Source organism: Trichosurus vulpecula, chromosome 4 (assembly GCF_011100635.1).
Source record: "Trichosurus vulpecula isolate mTriVul1 chromosome 4, mTriVul1.pri, whole genome shotgun sequence".
Classification (NCBI taxonomy): Eukaryota; Metazoa; Chordata; class Mammalia; order Diprotodontia; family Phalangeridae; genus Trichosurus; species Trichosurus vulpecula.
In genome coordinates, this window is record NC_050576.1 from 384535433 (window position 1) to 384554055 (window position 18623).

Here is an 18623-nt window from a genome sequence, read left to right on the forward strand (position 1 = left end):
ACTCCAAAGATGACACCTAATTCACATCAGAATCACATTTAAATTTTTTCTCACCCAAAGATATCGTTCCTTCTAAAAAGTATAATGCCATTATCCATAGTCTCTTTGAGAGGGATTGTTGAAGGGGAGTTTATATTTCAATGCTTTTCTTAAGCCTCATGCTGGGGTAAACTCTTTGAAATCTTAATGTCTCTTTTTAATACTATCATAGAAATAAGACATGGAAGGGACCTTAGAGATGATCATCACAAAATGTGATAGCTGGAAGAGATCTGAGGGCAATTTTATACAACCCATGAATAAAAGGAATTTTCACCATATAATGCCTAACTAGTGGTTATCAAAAATATTATTGATGACTCCTGAGTTGGGAGAACTCATCACCTTTAAAGCATTGCCAGTTCTACTTTTGTATAGCTTTAATTGTTAAGTTGTTTTTCCTTACATCAAGCCTTAGTTTCCCTTTCTGAAACTTTTCATTCTTTGCCCTTGTAACAGCCAGTGCTACTTGCAGCTGCTGTGGGGGTATAAGACCAATAATGCCAGCACACAGGAGGGCTGCTAGCATAGGTTCAATCTGCTTTTCTGAAGGAAAGCAAGTTTAAAGGGGTCAACAATCTTATTTTAATTAAACATATCATTCACTTAGGTCAGGAGAAAAGTCAGCACCCTGAACTCTGAGAAAATACAAACAGAAATTACAAGCAGAAATTATATAAACAGAGCAAATACAAACAGTAAAGGCCAATAGACAGGTCTTCCAACTGTCTGACCAAAATCAGTAAATATATAGTTACCAGAGAGGGAAGTACTGGCTACTCAAAGCTGGCAGGGGGCGGTAGGGAGGGCTCCTTAATGGCTACCCAGAGTCTCATCTGGCCAAATCACATGAACACTCTTCCAATGAGTGAGCCCTAAAGCAAAATGCTAACCTCATGGTGTATATATACACTTCTCAGAGCCAAAGGGCATCACAACCCTAGTGACCCAGTACCTAATTAGAAATTAGCAAAGGGTGTGGGCCTTCCTACAAAACAAGCCTCCCCTAATGAAGCTTCCTTTAATGAACTCGCTGTGAAGCCTATTAATTGGTGGGGAAGATCTTCAAATCTCATTAACATTACAGCTCTCAGTTGTGCCCTTTGTGGCAAAAAAGAACAAGTCTAACCCTCCTTTCACACTATAGCTCTTCAACTGCTTGAAGATATTCATCATCTCCCCCATCTACCTTACCAACCTGGAGTCTTCTTATTTCCTTGCCAAAGGACCCCACATGCTTTGACTGATACACATATAACATGGACTCAAAGCCCCTCACCAAACTAATTATAGCTAGATCCCAATTAATATGATAACTCAATCCCCTGAAGTGGTAAATGTATTACAATTTTCACTATTTGAAGTAATAATTACGTAAAACATGATAACTGGTGTTAGCCTAATGGAAATATGAAATAGGAATTCAGATAATACAATGACTTCAGGGGATTCATCACTTGAACTACCCAGGATCTGGATATACTCTTTTTCTGAAGTTCATATTATCTGACAGATAAAAAATTGATAGTGCAGAGAAATAAAGTGACTTATTTAGAATTAAGATTTGAATTCAGATCTTGATTATTACAAATTCATTGTTTTTTCCTCTACAATAAGCTGGTGCATTATAGAATAAAATAATAAAGTTTATGAAGAGCTTAAGTTTAATTATGGCTTAACTAATAATTTAAGGTAAAGTAGCAAAAAAACAAATGCTATAGAAAATCAGCTGAATAAAAGCTATGTTGAAAATCAGGAATATGATATAAAACATGGCTCATTTCAAAGATATTGCTTAAATGTGAGTCTCATGAAATAAATTTAAAAAACATGGTATAAATATAATGTTGTTGGTCAGAGAAATATAATCAGCATTTATTTTATAGGCTAACTGCATAATCACCAGATTATGATTCTGGGGTTATGAGGGGGTTATATTTGGGGCATATGATGTAACCAGGAATATGACTGATTCTTGTCAGCAATGCAATGTTATAATGAGCTTCTACTGTGATGTGAAGTTAGGTATTGGTGTTCAGAACGTGCGTAGAAATCATAAATGCAATTTGCCTCAGAAAACGCAAGCTAATACATCTGCAGAAAAGTAATCTGAAATATAAATATTCAACAGGCAAGAAGTACTTACAAAGTAGAAATGTCTTGTGTTATCAAACATGCTCTTGCAATGTGTTATGGTGACAAAAATTCACTGCATTTTTGTGTAGATGAAGATGTAGGTAGTAAGTGATACTCTTTAGAAAGAGTCAGAAAGAAGCTAAATGTCCACCTGGCAGGTATGTTTTAGAAGGGATTCACTGGATTAGATAGAATATTACAGTTGATAGCTTTTAAGAGATCTTTTCCAATGATAGAGATTTTTAATTTCTCGTATATGAAAACTAGTTCAGAAGTCTCTGATTTCTATAGGATCATATAGATCCTAAGGAATTTAGAGATATTTCATCAAATTCCAAAATGTTTTTGATTCCAATAATGTGAAGGATTAGATATTTTCTTTATCCAGTCAAAGCCATGTCCAAGTGTGACCAGAAAACAAACTTTTGCTCACATGCTATCCATCTTTATGATGAATGTGAATTGTTTAAACCAAAAATAATAGCCTCATTGTCACAATCAGAGTAATATAAACAACAAATTTTGTTGTTGTTGTTGTTTAATTGTTTTCAGTCATATCTGACTCTTTGTGAACCCCCCCTTTTTTTGCAAAAATACTGGAGTAGTTTTCTATTTCTTCTAGCTCATTCTACAGATGAGGAAACTGAGGCAAATGAGTGTTAATTGACTTGCCCAGGATCACACAGATAGTAAGTGTCTGAGACTAGATTTGAACTTGAATCTTCTTGATTCCAAGTCTGGCACTCTATCCACTGTGCTGCTTCGTTCCCCAAAAAAGAAAAAATAGAAATACTCAATTTTACTATGTTATTCCATTCCATATCTGTATTTGTAGATATCTGTATTTATCTCTCTATATATCTAATCTGTATCTATCTCTTGAGCTACCTCTATCTATAATTTTATAGATATACATACACATATAGATGACTATGTAAAGAAATGCAGAGTTAGATACAGGTATAGATATAGATATACTATAGGCAGATTGGCAAAATAAGTAGGAAGTTTGTGAGAAATATCTTAAGATATGTCTTTTTTGTGCTATGAGACTTGCTTAAAGTTTAAATGTGAATTAACAATAGCAACATGTTTGTATATTCTGCCGTAATACATTTTGAAAAATGCATTAAAGTTAAAGCTTTTTAAAAAGTCTTTTTTAAAGTCAAATGTGAATTCTACAGAAATCTCTCCTAAAGAAAACAGTGGATAACCCATCCTTATATGGCAGCAGGAAATTTGAAAAGCACAATGACCTTGGATTTCAGTGAATGTCATGGAATGTAAGCTCCTTCACATTAGTTACAATTTCTTCTTTGTCTTTTTACTCACAGAGCGGAGCACAATGCCCTGTATCTGATAGGTGCTTAATAAATGCCTGATGAATGAATACATAAATGGATTCAAAATACTACTCCAGTCATTTTCCTATAATTCAAACAGATTAAGTTAGACATTTCTCAAGGAATACTATTTAGTGAGCTAGGGGAAATGTAGCTGTTAAGTTATCCTTTATGTAAGCACCCACAGGAAAGATGATTTTTTAAAGCTTTAAGTAGCTTTTTGTGTTTTTATGTAAAAAAACCAAACACTTATTTAAAGGACTACTCTGTGAGTTGGGGAGTTACTTAATCTAAAGCAATTGCCTTGTTATGTAGTTTTGTGTAGAAAGATCATTTGTTATGTTTATGAACAATTTAAAAGTGTTAAAATGCAGAAAATTTAACCAATATTTAGTAAAGGCTTACTGTATCCAAATCATTGTGCTAGGCTTTGGGGATTTGAAGACAAGCAAGTGAAGTAGTGTTTGCCTTCAAGCAGCTTATATTCTCCTGGGGATACAATGTGCACACAGATAATCAAACACAAGTTCATTTGAGGACAGAAAGAGCACTAATAGGTAGATTGATTAGAGAAGGCTTCTTGGGAAAGGCAACACCTGTGCTGAAGAGAGCCAGTGCTTCTAGGAATGAAGGACAATATGTTTTATCATAGAATACAATGAATTTATCAAATAATCATTCCATTTACAAGGTAGTTAATGTTGTTTTTTTCTTCTTAATCCATTTAGTAGCCTCATAATGCAACTGTAGCATCCTAGCACATATCCATAGACCTTTCAAGTTCCAATTGTCTTTGGAGATCTAGTACAAATTCTCAAAGTATGATTTGAGAATCCCTGCAAATCCACAAGACCATTGTAGAGAGTTACAAAGTTAAAATTATTTTCATGATAACACTAAGATGTTATTTGTCTGTTAAAATACCCTTTGCTTTTCCAAATGCATATTTGTATAAGGCTGGATTTTCTTCATGTACTGCAACCAAAAATACCACATCAGACTAGATCCAATGCAAAAGTCCATGTGAGAATGCCACTTTCTTCTATGAAGCCAGCCATTAAAGAGGTTTGCAAAAATAAATAAAACAATGAGAACTTTCTCATATTTTTGTTCAGAAAATACTTATTTTTCATAAGATTATGCAAACATAATTGTTTTAAAATGAATATTTTTTAAATTTATCAGTTTTAATTTCTAGTTTGATAAATATTAATAGACATAAACAGGGATGTCCTGATAGACAGTTAACATCCTCCTGTCTAAAAGAATCCTTTCATGCATGCCACACTTTTAAGTTTAATCTGCTTGATTAATATTTTATCCATAATTTCTTAAGTTTAGATAATTTTAAAAACCATAAATCAAGTCCTTATTAGTAGCATTAGCCAATTTCCAAGGTATGAATGCTCAAAATGAATATTTGAAAGTTGATTCTTTCCTGAATCAATAGAAGCCGCCTCTAGTTCATACCTACCTCTGTATAACTAACATGAACAAAACCTTTGTGGGGTCCTCAATAATTTTTAAAATTTAAGATTTTTAAATTAAAAATTAAATGTTTATTTTTTTTAATCCTGAGACCAAAGAAGTTTGAGAATTATTGATTTAGTCTAAGGTTCTCATTTTACAAATGAAGAAGAGATGCAGAATTATATCTTCCCCAAGGTTATATTACTAGTAACTGTTGGAAGCCCCAAATTAAGATATGTGATTGTATAAATATCTGTCTGGAGCTAGTTGATTCATTTAAATGAATTAAACTAATGCCATTTGTGAAGCACTTGCTCTGTGCCAAGAACTCTAAGTGCTGGAGTTATAAAGAGAAAACGGAGATATTCCCTGTTTGCGAGAATAACCTTGCTTCCCTTGCCTTCATGTAACAACATTGTTGCTAGCAGCTGCTGTGAAGGTGAAAGACCAACAAGATCAACAAGAGCACATAGGAGGGCTGCTAGCACAGATTCTTTTGATCAGTTTTCTAAGGAAAGCAACTTTAAGGGGTTAATAATCTTACTTTAATTAAACATACATGTATCGTTCACTTAGCTCTCAGGGAGAAAAGTCAGCACCCTCAACTTCAAAGGGAATACAAACAGAAATTACAAGCAGAAATTATATAAACAAAGCAAATAACACAAACCAGCAGACAGGCTTCTAGCTCTTTGTCCAATATCTCAATACATAGTTACCAGAGAAGCACCAATATCTGGGTTTTTCAAAGCTGGGGGCACTGCTTCAATGGCTACCCAGAGTCGAGTCACCAACACTCTTTCAATGAGTGTTCCCCCAAAGGCAAAATGCTAACCTCTGAGTTTATATGCACTTCTTCAGGGTCAGAGGGCATCACAACCATGAGACTCAAACCCACTTGAACTAGGCCTTCCCTTGACATAAGCAGGTCATCAAAGACTCCCAATTCAATCAAAGATTCCTTAGTGCTGAGAAGCACCCTAAAACAAAGACAACAAAAAGTCCACTTTGCTTGCCATTTCATTTGAAAGGCAAGGTACTTGAATGCCTTAGCATTCCAAAAGAGAAAACAGTAAAAAAGTCCCACTCTAATTACCATAATATCCCGTCAGAAAATAGATCAATGTAACAGACTGGACAGGGAGAATAACATATAATGGAGCTCAACAATGTTATTTTAAAACACAAAAATGAATATTACCTAGGAAAGAACTCCCCATTTGATATAACTTCTGACAAAGCTGAAAAGTAATCTGACAGAAATTCGGCTTAGACCAACAGCTTGTACTATATTCCATAATAAATTCAAAGTGTATATGTGACCTGAATGTTAAGGATTATATATGACAAAATCCAAAAGAATCATAATGGATCATATACCTTTCCTAGCTGTGGGTAGGAGGAGATGAATTATAAAATAACAATAACAAAAAAAACACCAAGGGATAAAGGCAATTATGAAAGATAAAATAGGAAATTTTTAATACATAAAATTGAAAAAAAATTACAGAAACAAAATTAATACATCAAAACAAAGTAGAAAAATTGTCAATGCTGGGAGTAGGGGGGAGGGAGATATTTGTATCAAATATATTGGACAAGGTAAGAGTTTGGAATTCAAGATATGTAGATAAGAAACAAAAAGCTATTTCCCAAAAAGAAAAATGGTGAAAGGATATGTACAAATAATTCCGAAAAGTTCTGCAAGCTATTAATAATCATATAAAAATGTTCCAAATTAATAATAATGTGAGAAATATACATCAGAACAATCCTGGGGATTTAATTTCTATCATCCAGGAAATTGGCAAAGGTAATAAAAGGTGATAATGTTTCAGATCTTTTGTAAAGACAGGAACATTAATGAGGTGAATTTTTGAAAGCAATTTAAATTATGCTTTCCAAATATTTTATCTTGTATATATTTTGTTTCTACATATTTTTGCATGCTATCTTCATCATCTGACCCTCAACTCATTGAGACAAAATTTTTTTGTTTTGTTTTGTTTTGCCCTTCTTTGTATCCCCAGCATCTAGCATTATGTCTGGAATATAGTATGTGCTCAATAAATGACTGTTGACTGACTAAATTGACTTTCCAAAACTAAAACGTCCATTTCCTTTGACATAGATATATGACTCCTAAGAATATAACCCTAAGAATCTCACTAACAAAAAGAAAAACATTATATACCCTCAAATACTTACAGAAATACTGTTTGTAGTAGCAAAGAGCTATAAATAAAATAATCATTGATTGAGAAATGGGTAACCAGGCCAGAAAGTCAAAAGGGTAAAGTAGCAGAGCAAATAGTAAATTCTGGAGGACTTTTGGATTTAGTAGCAAGGCAGATAAGACTTGGCTATGGTCCGTCTTGTTCACAGCCTCATAGTTGGTGATTCCTAGCTCATCCTAGCATTATGAGCAGTAATGTCTTCTCTACAGACACTTGGTTAGAGCAATGCTTTGCCTTCAGCACTAGTCCATCATAATACATCAATGAGCTTTCCATGTATGTATGTGTAAACACATACATACAAACACACATACATGCATACACACACACATATAAAATGTGTTGAGTATCCCTGGGATTTTTCAACCCAGACACTTTTCTTCTGCTGCTGTCAATTTCCAGAAGTTGCTATGTTTAATTCTCGGGGTATATCCTTAAACAAAATATTAAAATCTCACAAGTCATTTCATAGCAGTATCCATGAATAAATTCATTATTATGAGAGAAATAAAGAAAAATCACATCATACTCCCCTAAATCATTCTTAAACAAAAACAGATGAAAAAATAAATTTTCTTTAAAACTCCTAAGACTGAATTTTGAAAAGAAGCCATTTTCTATTAATAAAAGAGCTGGAGAATGTTGCATATAATGTGAGTAAACTTCAACTCCTCTGCTACTCATTACAAATGTGATGAGTCAGTAAATATAAATTTAAATGTGGCAACTGTAGCATTCAGGTTTCCAATAGTAAAAGAAATTCCCTCACCCAAAGCTGCTTATTTGGGTCACTGGGCTGTTCTGGCTCTTAGAGATAACCATATTCTTCCTTTCTATTGTATCTTTCATGCTATGAGAAATTTAAGTTGTTTAATGGAATAGAAATGATTGGGAGAGACCCTATTAGAGTATGAAACTAATGAGGCACAGATAGTAGCTCTTTCCTTTCTTGGTCTTAGACTATCCTTTAACAAATAGCTTGCAACTAAGTCTTACGATATTGTGCATGATTTTAGCAATAGAATATGCTTTTTTGGTTTGTTTTTGAGACTATCTCCCTTGGCTAGAAGTGCTTTGGCCTCCATGGCGCAATTCTACTGATGATCGGCACTAGCACTTTTTCTGACCTGGACCCCTCCTTAGACAGCCTGGTGGTCCAGTCTCAGGGACTCTTCATATTGTTGCTGAACTTAGTGCAGGTATCTAATCAGTTTAGCTCACTGCTGCTCAGAACTCCCAAGCATGAGTTATCCATCAGCCTCAGCCTCCTCAGTGTCAGGGATTACAGGAATATACTATCATGTCAGACTGGCAAGGACATCTTTAAAATACTTACATAAAGATTATATGATCATACTAATCTTTTTATTCAATTGTACCTCTCAAGAAATGTGATATGCTAAGAAAAAACAAAAACAAAGGCCTAGTAAAAAATATGCCAAGATAAAGATGAAGATCAAATAATTGATAGAACTGTTGAGGAAGAGTATTTAAATGTGTTTTGTTTGAATCCATGTGGCAGATCTAGGACCAAGTAGTGGAACTTGAAGAGAGGAAGATTTGGGCTTGATTTAAGAAAGAAAAATCCTAACAATTAAAGCCAATGAAAATTGGAATAGGTTACCTCAGCAAATATTGAATTTATCATCACTGAAGGGCTTCAGAAGGACCCTGAATCATGCATTTTTAATGATGCTATATAACAGATTCCTGGCCAAATTTAGGTTGGATGAAATTTCTTGTCAAATTTTGACTAGATGAAATTATCTTTCTAGTCTCCTCCAACTCTATGTTTCCATTATTCTCAAACTCATATATGTTATGCAAAAGATTATCAGAAGATGAATTAGGCATAAGAAGCAACATGGCAAAATGAATAAAAGTATGGCCTTCAAACCAGGAAGACCTGGATTCATCTCCTTCCTCTGATACATAAAAGCTGTGTAACTTATGGGCAAATTACCTAATAACTCAGGATACCAAGCAACTCTAGAAGCCTACAAGTTACATCTACCTTTATGATCTGCATTGGTGGAGTGAGTTCCTACACAGGTAATCTCCTGCATGTTGAAATAACTATTCTAAACAAAATAGTTATGAAAGTTTTTTTTTTCCTTTTAAGTGGTCCATATACCCAAAATCTTTTCTTTTTTAAATTTTTTTTTTAGTTTTCAACATTCACTTTTTAAAAAAGATTTTGAGTTTTAAATTTTCTCCCCTCCTTTCCTCCCCCTCCCCAAGATGGCGTGCAATCTGATATAGGCCATACATGTACAATCATATTAAACATATTTCCACATTAGTCATGTTGTAAAGAAGAATTAGAACCAAAAAGGGAGGGGGGAACATGAGAAAGAAAAAAAAAACAACAACAACAAAAGGAAAAATAGTGTGCCTCAATCTTCATAGTTATTTGTCTGGATGTGGATAGGATTTTCCATCATGAGACTTTTGGAATTATCTTAAATCATTACATTGCTCAGAAGAGGTAAGTCTATCAAAGTTTGCCATTGTACCATGTTGCTGTTACTGTGTACAATGTTCTTCTGGTTCTACTCACTTCACTCAGCATCAGATGATACAAATCTTTTCTGGTTTTTCTGAAGTCCACCTGCTCTTCATTTCTCATGGAACAATAGTATCCTTTTACATTCATATACCACAACTTACTCAGCCATTCCCTAATTGATAGGCATCCCCTCAATTTCCAATTCTTGGCCACCAGAAAAAGAGCTTCTATAAGTATTTTTGTACATGTGGGTCCTTTTCCCTTTTTTATTATCTCTTTAGGATACAGACCTAGTAGTGGTATTGCTGGATCAAAGAGTCTGCAGTTTCATAGCACTTTGGCCACATGCCAAAAATCTTAAAAGAAACAAGGGTAAAGTCAACTGTGAATCTCTAATACATTTAATATGAAAACCTCTCCTTTCTATGATTTTCTTTTTTTGATTTCCATCCAAATCTACAAGGGCTATGGTGAAAGCTGAGAACAGTGAATTTATTATTCTAAATTTTTGCTTGTTTTTTTTGTATTGTCAACTTAATGAATAAATTCTAATATTTACATATTTAAAAAAACCAAGAATATCATGGAAGAAATTGTTAAATTCTGTTCTATACAGTTTTAAAATATATGCATATTAAATTTAATGGATGAGGTAACAAAAATACTCTGTGTCCCCTCCTCCACTTTTAAAGTATCACAATGTAATTTTAACAACCCTTCTATCTGGAACTTCTTCTTTATCACAAACTGCAAGTTATCTTTTTCAAAAAATTCCATTTCTTTTTGTTTTCATTTTCCTCAAATAGAAATGCACAAGACACCATAGGTCTTCTTATTAAAAGTACCAATGCATTCCCTGACTGATAACTTTATTTTTTCATTCCTTATATTTTATTTTCCCCAATGACATATAAAAACAATTTTAACATTCTTTTTTTAAATTTTGCATTCCAAATTCTATCCCTCCCTCCTCTCCTCACTCCCTCAGATGGTAAGCAACTGCTATACATGTATAGTCATGCAAAAGATTTTTCTCTATTAGCCATGTTGTGCAAGAAAGCACAGACCAAAAAACCCAAAAGAAAACAACAACAAAACAAGAGTTTTTTTTTAAAGTATGCTTCAATCTGCATTGAGACTCCACTAACTGATAACTTTATAGAGTAGAGATGGAAAGAGACAGGGAGTTCAGAAGTAAAGGCTAGCCAGCTCTCAGTTCTCATCAGTGCTAACTTACCCACCCAATCTGGAGGCCTGAAGCCACTTCCTTGTCTACTGGCTTCTGGTCCTCTAGGAAAACAAAGGACAAACAACAAATGCTTTCAGCCTTTAACATTTCACCTTGAAATATCAGCATTTGAGATAGGCTGATATTGATGACTATGGGGCAGGAAGAATATTTCCTTTAGTGTCATTTCAACTTCCTCCTAGAGCATAGCACATCCCAATGAGGTTGATCCACTATCTTTGATGGTAATTTTTTTTTAACGACATAAAAGTTTTACAGGGTTTGTTTGGTTGGTTTTTCATCTGTAGTCTTCCTTTCAGTTTCATCTTTGAATGTTCTTGGAATAATTTTGCTTAATTGCATCTCTCACAAATTTCCTTAAACTTATTTTTCCCAATGTGCCTCACCTTTTTATGAGGTGATTTTTTTCATTCTACTCTTTTGCATGCAGAGTACATGTGTTGGCAGCTTTTACCATCTTGGATTGGCCTTGAGTATTGTTTTGGTGACAGGCTGTGTCTACTTGCTTAGGAATAATCTAGCTCAGTATGTTGAGGTTCAACACCAAAAAGATGGTCACTTGGTGTTGAATTTTTTGGCCCATGAAACAAAGAAAAATTCAAAATGATCCTCAGGCCTATCTTTCTGTAATTTATTTCTGCAATAGTGGTGGTATAAAGGGAGACAGAACAGACCAAAAAATGGTTTTTAGACCATGTAAAACATTACTGTAGTTGTTCCTACTCCCAAATGTCCTGTGACTAAACATTGGGCATACTATTAATCTTGACTTTTTGTTATAGATGAAACCAGAAGACAAAAAGAAGTTTCAGCTAAATAGAAAGATGGCTCACAGTTTTTCTTTAGAGAGTCAAATAAAAATTGGTAGAACTGGCTTTATTGTGTATCTAGAGGGAAAAGGAAATATTATTTGTTGGGACACTTGATTGTCTTGTACTGTGCCTTTGCGGAAATGGTCCTCTATTCCTAAAATGGACACTTTCTTAATTTCTGCTTCATAGAATCCCTAACATTTTTCAAAACACAATTCATATGCTATTTGCTAACTTCAATATAAGATCTTTTCTGATCTCTCCAACTTTTGACACGGTCCCTCTCTTGTAATTACATTTTATTAATTATATATTCTGTATATACTTATTTATGTCATTCTCACCTGGACCTCCTCCAAGTACCATTATCATCTCCATGAGGTCATAGACTGAGTTTTGATTTTTTTTGGTCTTTTTGCAGGACATAGTAGGTAGAGAAAGGGAAGGAAATTAGCACTTATTAAGTGCTAAATATCATACTAAGCACTAAACAGTTATTACGTCATTTGGCCCTCCCAACAACCCTTTGCTGTAGATAATAATATCATACCCATTATATAGCTGAGGGAACTGAGATAGACAGGGTTAAGTGAATTGCCTAGAATGATACAGCTAGTAAGTCTCTGAAGCTGGATTTGAACTTACCTTCCTGACTCTGGGCCAAATGTCTTATCCACTTTACTACCTGTCTTTAGCTTAATTGAATTGTTTCTCTCTCCTCTGCATACTTACTTTGCTTTCCCAGTCATGTACCTTTCCTTATGCTGTCTCCTGTATCTGGAATAGATTTTTGTCCTCTTTTGAACTCATTTCTTTAACGTAAAATCCAAGCACTGTCTTCTTTATGAAATTTTGTCTGATTCCACTATTGGTTGGTAAGAAGCTTACATAATACTTTGTTTTGTACCTTACCATTGCATGTGCTTTTTAGTGCTTCATATGAGTACTTAACACAGTGCTTGGCATGTAGTAGGTACTTGATAATAAATAAATTGATACAATAATAAATAGATGCTTATTAACTGATTGATGACTTTTTAGTGTTGCATTTTATACTATCATTTTCCCTAACCAAATGATAAAATTCAGGGATATACAGATAGATATTTATATTTGTTATCTCTAACCCCTCTCTCAATTATCAACTAATCAAAAGATTTAATTGTTTCCTATATGTCAGAAATTTTGTTAGATGCTAGGCATTTAACAACACCAACTGCCAAACATGGTAACCTACAAGGAATTGACATTCTATTGGAGGAAAAAATTTGCATACATCTAACTAAATATGCAATATTCACCAAGTAAATATTTGTCTTTATGTCAGAGAGGCACTAGTAAGTGGAAGGAGCAAGAAAGGACTCATGTAGGGGACAGCACTTATACTGACCTTTGAAGGAAACTTGAGAATCCACAAGGCAGAAGTAAGAAGAGAATGTGTTCCAAGCGTTAAGGACAGCCTGAGCAAAAGCAAAAAGATGATAAATGTAGTTGTCATATATGAATAACAATAAATAAATAATTTTGGTTGGCCAAAGTATAGCATATGAAAGTAATGTTCACTGCATACAATAAACACTAAGTTGTGGCTTGTTATATTGAACTGAAACTAAATTTTATTATTCTTAAGACTGGGTAATCTTACCTTGTTTCTCATTTGTCATTTTCCTATTGACTTTCCTCCATCTCTACTTTTCACAGTCTCAGTATTCCTTTTACGATGCCACATGCAACACCTCCCTCTTTGGCAAGCCTATGGAAAAATTGTATTCCTTCACAGCTTCTGGGGAGTTGGAGCTGAAGTTTCTTCAAGTCCTGCATATTTGGAAAGTGATTTATTATCATCTTTTCACATTTCACAACTTATTTTTTTTCTCTCAATCCCAGTGTGCTCGCTATGATAATGCCTTCACTACAGAAATTCTAATCGAACAAGGAGTGAATGTAAATCATCAGGATGAGGACTTTTGGACACCAATGCACATTGCCTGTGCATGTGATCACCCTGATATTGTTCTTCTCCTGCTTTTAGTAAGTAAGATGATTTCTTCTGTGCCTATTTGAAATATTAGATAATATTAATGAGTTTACATCCTTGGCCAATGAAGTCATTAAAATATGCACTAAATCATTTCAATAAATATACACAGTCTATTGGTTTAACTGGCTTGGTACCTTACCTAAAACTAATATAATTAGAGAATTTAAGTGTCTGGTTATTAGTTGTGATGTTAGACACCATTCTTGGAAACCCCTTACAACCAGCAAGTTGGTTAAAATAAGAAAGTCAGATAATATACTTTATTTCTTCTCCTGATCATTTTGTTTTTTATAACTTAACTTGGAGACAGAAAAAAAAAGAAAACTTATATTAACTCCATGGGTCTTCATTATGTCAAGTATAGTGTCCCTGAGCATAATAAAAAGAGAAATTATTTCAAATTGTTTGAACTAATTTCAGCTGCATGAAAATAAAAGCCTTCAATGATAGATAGGCATGTGAGGAATGAAAATCATGTTACATTTGAAGGTTATTTTCCTTTTTCTTTATTAGGCTTTTTGTTTCTAAGTCTTTGGACTTTCATCTGAGCATCTTTATCTTCCTAATGTTGGGGTGTGGGTGTTTGGCTTGGTTTATTTTTAGCAAGGCATTAGAATGCATATAAAAGAGTTCTGGGAAAGAAGTGGAAATGTAGGAGGAGGGATAAAGGGGCTGTTCCCTTTCTTAATGATGGCTTGACAAAAGCACCATATAAATGAAAACTAGTCTAGAAAAATAAGAATTCTCAGAACTTGCCATAGTTTTTCTTTTGACTTTCTTTTAATGTCCTTTAGGAGTTTATGTGACTATATATGTCTACATACATATATATGTATATGTGTATGTATATATATATGCATATATATAATATATATGTGTGTGCATAGTGTATGAGAGTATGTATATATACATGTATGTGTTTTGTAATAGGGAAAATATATGTCCCCTAAAATGATCTTTTGTGTACAGTTGGAGGAAAGATAAGATACTGTATTAAACCAGGAAGAAAAACTAGGAAAATAATTAAATGTTTTAGAGTGAAGAAGAGTCAATGGATCATTCCTATGTTTTACAGTTGCAAAAAGGCTGTCATAGGAAGTAGGAGAGAAAACTGCCCTATAGACAATAGAATTGAAGAACAACAGGGCACAGTTTGATCAGCACATAAGATACTGCTGTTTCTTGAAGGAAAATATGATGACATGATGTATCATGAACCACTGGAATTTGCTACAGAATGATGGTGTGAAATCACCATTTTTGATTGGCTTTAAACATGGTTTCCCATAGTAAGGTTTTCTCTAAATGTGAAGGGCTTTGGAATGGATTAAAATTCATTTAGACTCTTTCCAGTCTTTGATTATTCAGAGGGTTTTTTTAGTTTATTTTCAATATATTCTGCAGCAAGATCCTTAATTGTTTGAAGCAGTTTTAAGTATATTTGTGTGTTTGAATCATCTAAGAGGTTTTTGTTGAATAGAATAAAAATGTCATTGTAACATTTAATTTAGTTAAGTCTGTAATTACATATGTGATTTCAGAATAATGGACTGGAATTAGCATATCCTCCTGGAAGGTATTTCCCTATGAAATTTTTAGTAGCATTGTAAGATTGATTTTTAAAATTCATTGCAGTTATACTCTATTTGTGTTTCCTCTGTAATAGCTACATCCTCAAATAATTCAAAACTCCCAAGAGAATGTAAACTGGTGCCTTATTCACTGACAGTATATCCTGACCAAGAGCAAATCACCTTTTAATAACATCTAGCCTGAAGCTTTGTGTTATATTTCTAACTTGCCACTAATATTCTATACAAACAGTTGAAAAGTACATAATTTCCTTCTGCCTTATTAATTAAATTCTAGTCCACTCAAAAAAAAACATTTAATAAGTGTATATTATGTGTCAGTCTCTAGGCTAGATGCTGGGGATATAAAGATACACACATACACATACACCAGTTTCTGCTCTCAAGAAATTTACATTATACTGTAGGAAAACAACACGTATTATGTGTATACACATGTATACATGCACATATGTGTGTATACATTTATATTTATGTACACAAATATATATATGTAAAAATAAAAATAAGAAAATTGGGGAGGGGAGAATCAGCAACTATGGGGATCAAGAAAGGTCCCTCATAGGAGATGAAAATTGAAATGAGCCTTAAAGATATTTAGAGATTCCAGAAAGTGAAGGTGAGGAGGGAAAGCATCCTAGGCATGGGGAATAGCCTGTGCCAAGGCATGGAAGCCTGGATAGGATGTCATGCCATGAGTGGAGAAAAGCAAGCAGGTGATTTGGACTTGAGAAAAGAGTATATGAAGGGTGTAAAGAGAAATCAGTTGGGGAACATAAGTTGGATATAGTATTGGATGCCTAAAAGAGGATCTTGTGTGATAATATGGTGGCCACATAAGTTGAGAAATGGGGGAAAAAATAAGAGAGATATTGCAGAAGTAACATCGATAAGATTTGAAAACTAATTGGAATATAGAAGGTAAGGGAGAATACAGAATTAAGAACTACTCTTTGGTCATGAACCTTGGTGACTATTACAATGGTGATACCACCTCCAGAAACAGGGAAGTTAGTAAAAGGGGTAGGTTTCGGGGAAAAGATAGGGACTTCACTTTTGTATGTGTTGAGTTTGAGATAAGTATAGAACATCCTGAAGAAAAAATGTATTTTAGGAAAAAAAATCCATTTTTATCACAAACTGGGACTGACAAGTAGTGAACAATGAAACATACTGGAGAACAGTCACAGAACACCTATTCTACAGTCATTTAGAAAGGTCCAATTAATGCTTCCTCACTATTCTCCCAGATGGGTAGAAATTTGCCTTTGCTGTTGGTGCCAGGAATGAAGTATCCTACAACAGTGTCAAGGACCAGCAAAAGTACAGCACAGGGAAATAGCAGTTTTGGCAGCTAATATTTAAGATTTTCTGGGATCTAGAGAACAATCCAGGAAATCCATTAAATTGGTGGTGGTTGTTGTTATTGTTTTTCAGTAATGTCTAACTCTTTATGACCCCTTTGGGGATATTCTTGGAAAAGATACTGAAATGGTTTGCCATTTCCTTCTCCAGCTCATCTTACAGATGAGGAACTGAAGAAAACAGGGTTAATTGACTTGCTAGGGTTACACAGATAGTAATTGAGACCAGATTTGAACTCAGGAAGATAAATCTTCCTGATTCCAGGCCCAGCACTCTATCAATTATGCCACCTAGCTGTCCTGATTAAATTAATGCAAGGGACTAATTGCCCATTTCACAGTGGTAGCCAATTGGCTAACTGCAATAACTGATTCTCTACAGACAACATTGTTAGTCACATGCTGGGCAGTAGCCTGTTCCCTATTGAAAATCTGTCCAGATATGCCTCTGATGAGTTGACCAGAATTCATCTTAACCTTCTCTTCATGGTCATTTCAGTAGGAGTTGTGTTGGCTAGTTAGCTTCATCTACTCAGAATGAGAAAGGATTTGGTTAGGAAAATTTCATCCCTAGCAGCCTGAGAGGCAAAGGAAAAACAAGCAAGCAAACAAACAAATGGAAACTTAGCATTAGACAAGGTGTGGGTTGGTAGATCAGGAGGGAAATGTGAATTAGAAATAGATACAAACTAAACTGGAATCCTACTCTAGCACTGTAATCCGTACATGTTTAGTAATTTCCATCATGTCCAATTCTTTGTGACCCTATATGGGGTTTTCTTAGCAAAGATGCTGGAGTGACTTGCTGTTTCCTTCCCCAACTCATTTTACCGATGAGGAACTGAGGCAAACAGGGTAAAGTGACTTGCCCAGGGTCACACAGATAGTAAGTATCTGAGGCCAAATTTGAACTCAGGTCCTCCTGACTCCAGGCCTGGCTCTCTATCCACTGTACCACTGCAAGCTGCCGTTGCCCCTATATTGCCATTTATTAAAAACCTAAGGATTTCTTTTGGCGATGTTATCTTTTCCTTTCTTTGCTCACCCTATTTGCATGTTCCTCACTTTTTCCCCCATTAGCCCATTTAGGAGTTAAAACTAAGCTATGCAGGAATAAAAGATGAAGGAAAATTCTTAGAATTTGGTGGGGATGAAGACAAAGAATGAATAGATTCAGAACCCATGCCACTTCAGTGGTTCTATACTTATGAATCAGCCATTCTCCCAAAATATATATAAATTATAACCTCCCCAAAAAGGATTACAGAAATAAAAATTCCCTATTCACTGATTCTATTCAGGGAGGGAGTAATCTGAGCTATGCATTTTGAGAAACTTACCATTCTGTCTTTTTATTAGAGATAAAACATATAATCTATGTGAATTTATGTGATGGGGCTTATTAAATGTTCCTGTGTTCAAGAAGTCACAGGACTAGGCATCTAAGGTCACATGAAGATAAATAAAACGATCTCTGATCTCAAAGCATTTACAATTTAGTAAGGAAAAAGTGTACACATCTGGAGCTATGATATGAGCCAGGTCCAAAATACTATGTCTGTTTAGAAGGAGAGATCACCTCTTGTTGGCATTATTAAGTTGTAAGCTTTTTGAAACCCAGCACCATATCATCAATTAAATTAAATTCGACAATCATTTATTAGATCTACTATTTGCTTGTATACCTAATAGCACAGACCAAGTACTCCATGAAATATTGTTTAATTGAATTTATCAGTGTCACGTGTGACTCATCTGGAGATCTAACAATATACTATCAAACCTATATCTAGTTGTCTACGAATGTGTCCATAGAGCTCCCTAAACAGTA

General features: G+C 34.4%; 1 protein-coding gene across 1 annotated transcript in view; it reads left to right on the forward strand.

Annotated features, from left to right (window-relative positions):
- MYO16 (myosin XVI) overlaps positions 1–18623 on the forward strand; it is a 675300-nt gene that overhangs the window by 59415 nt on the left and 597262 nt on the right. Inside the window, exon 3 of the mRNA XM_036754583.1 lies at positions 13683–13826. Within this exon, the coding sequence (XP_036610478.1) occupies positions 13683–13826 (144 nt within the window). The remainder of the gene's footprint in view (positions 1–13682; positions 13827–18623) is intronic.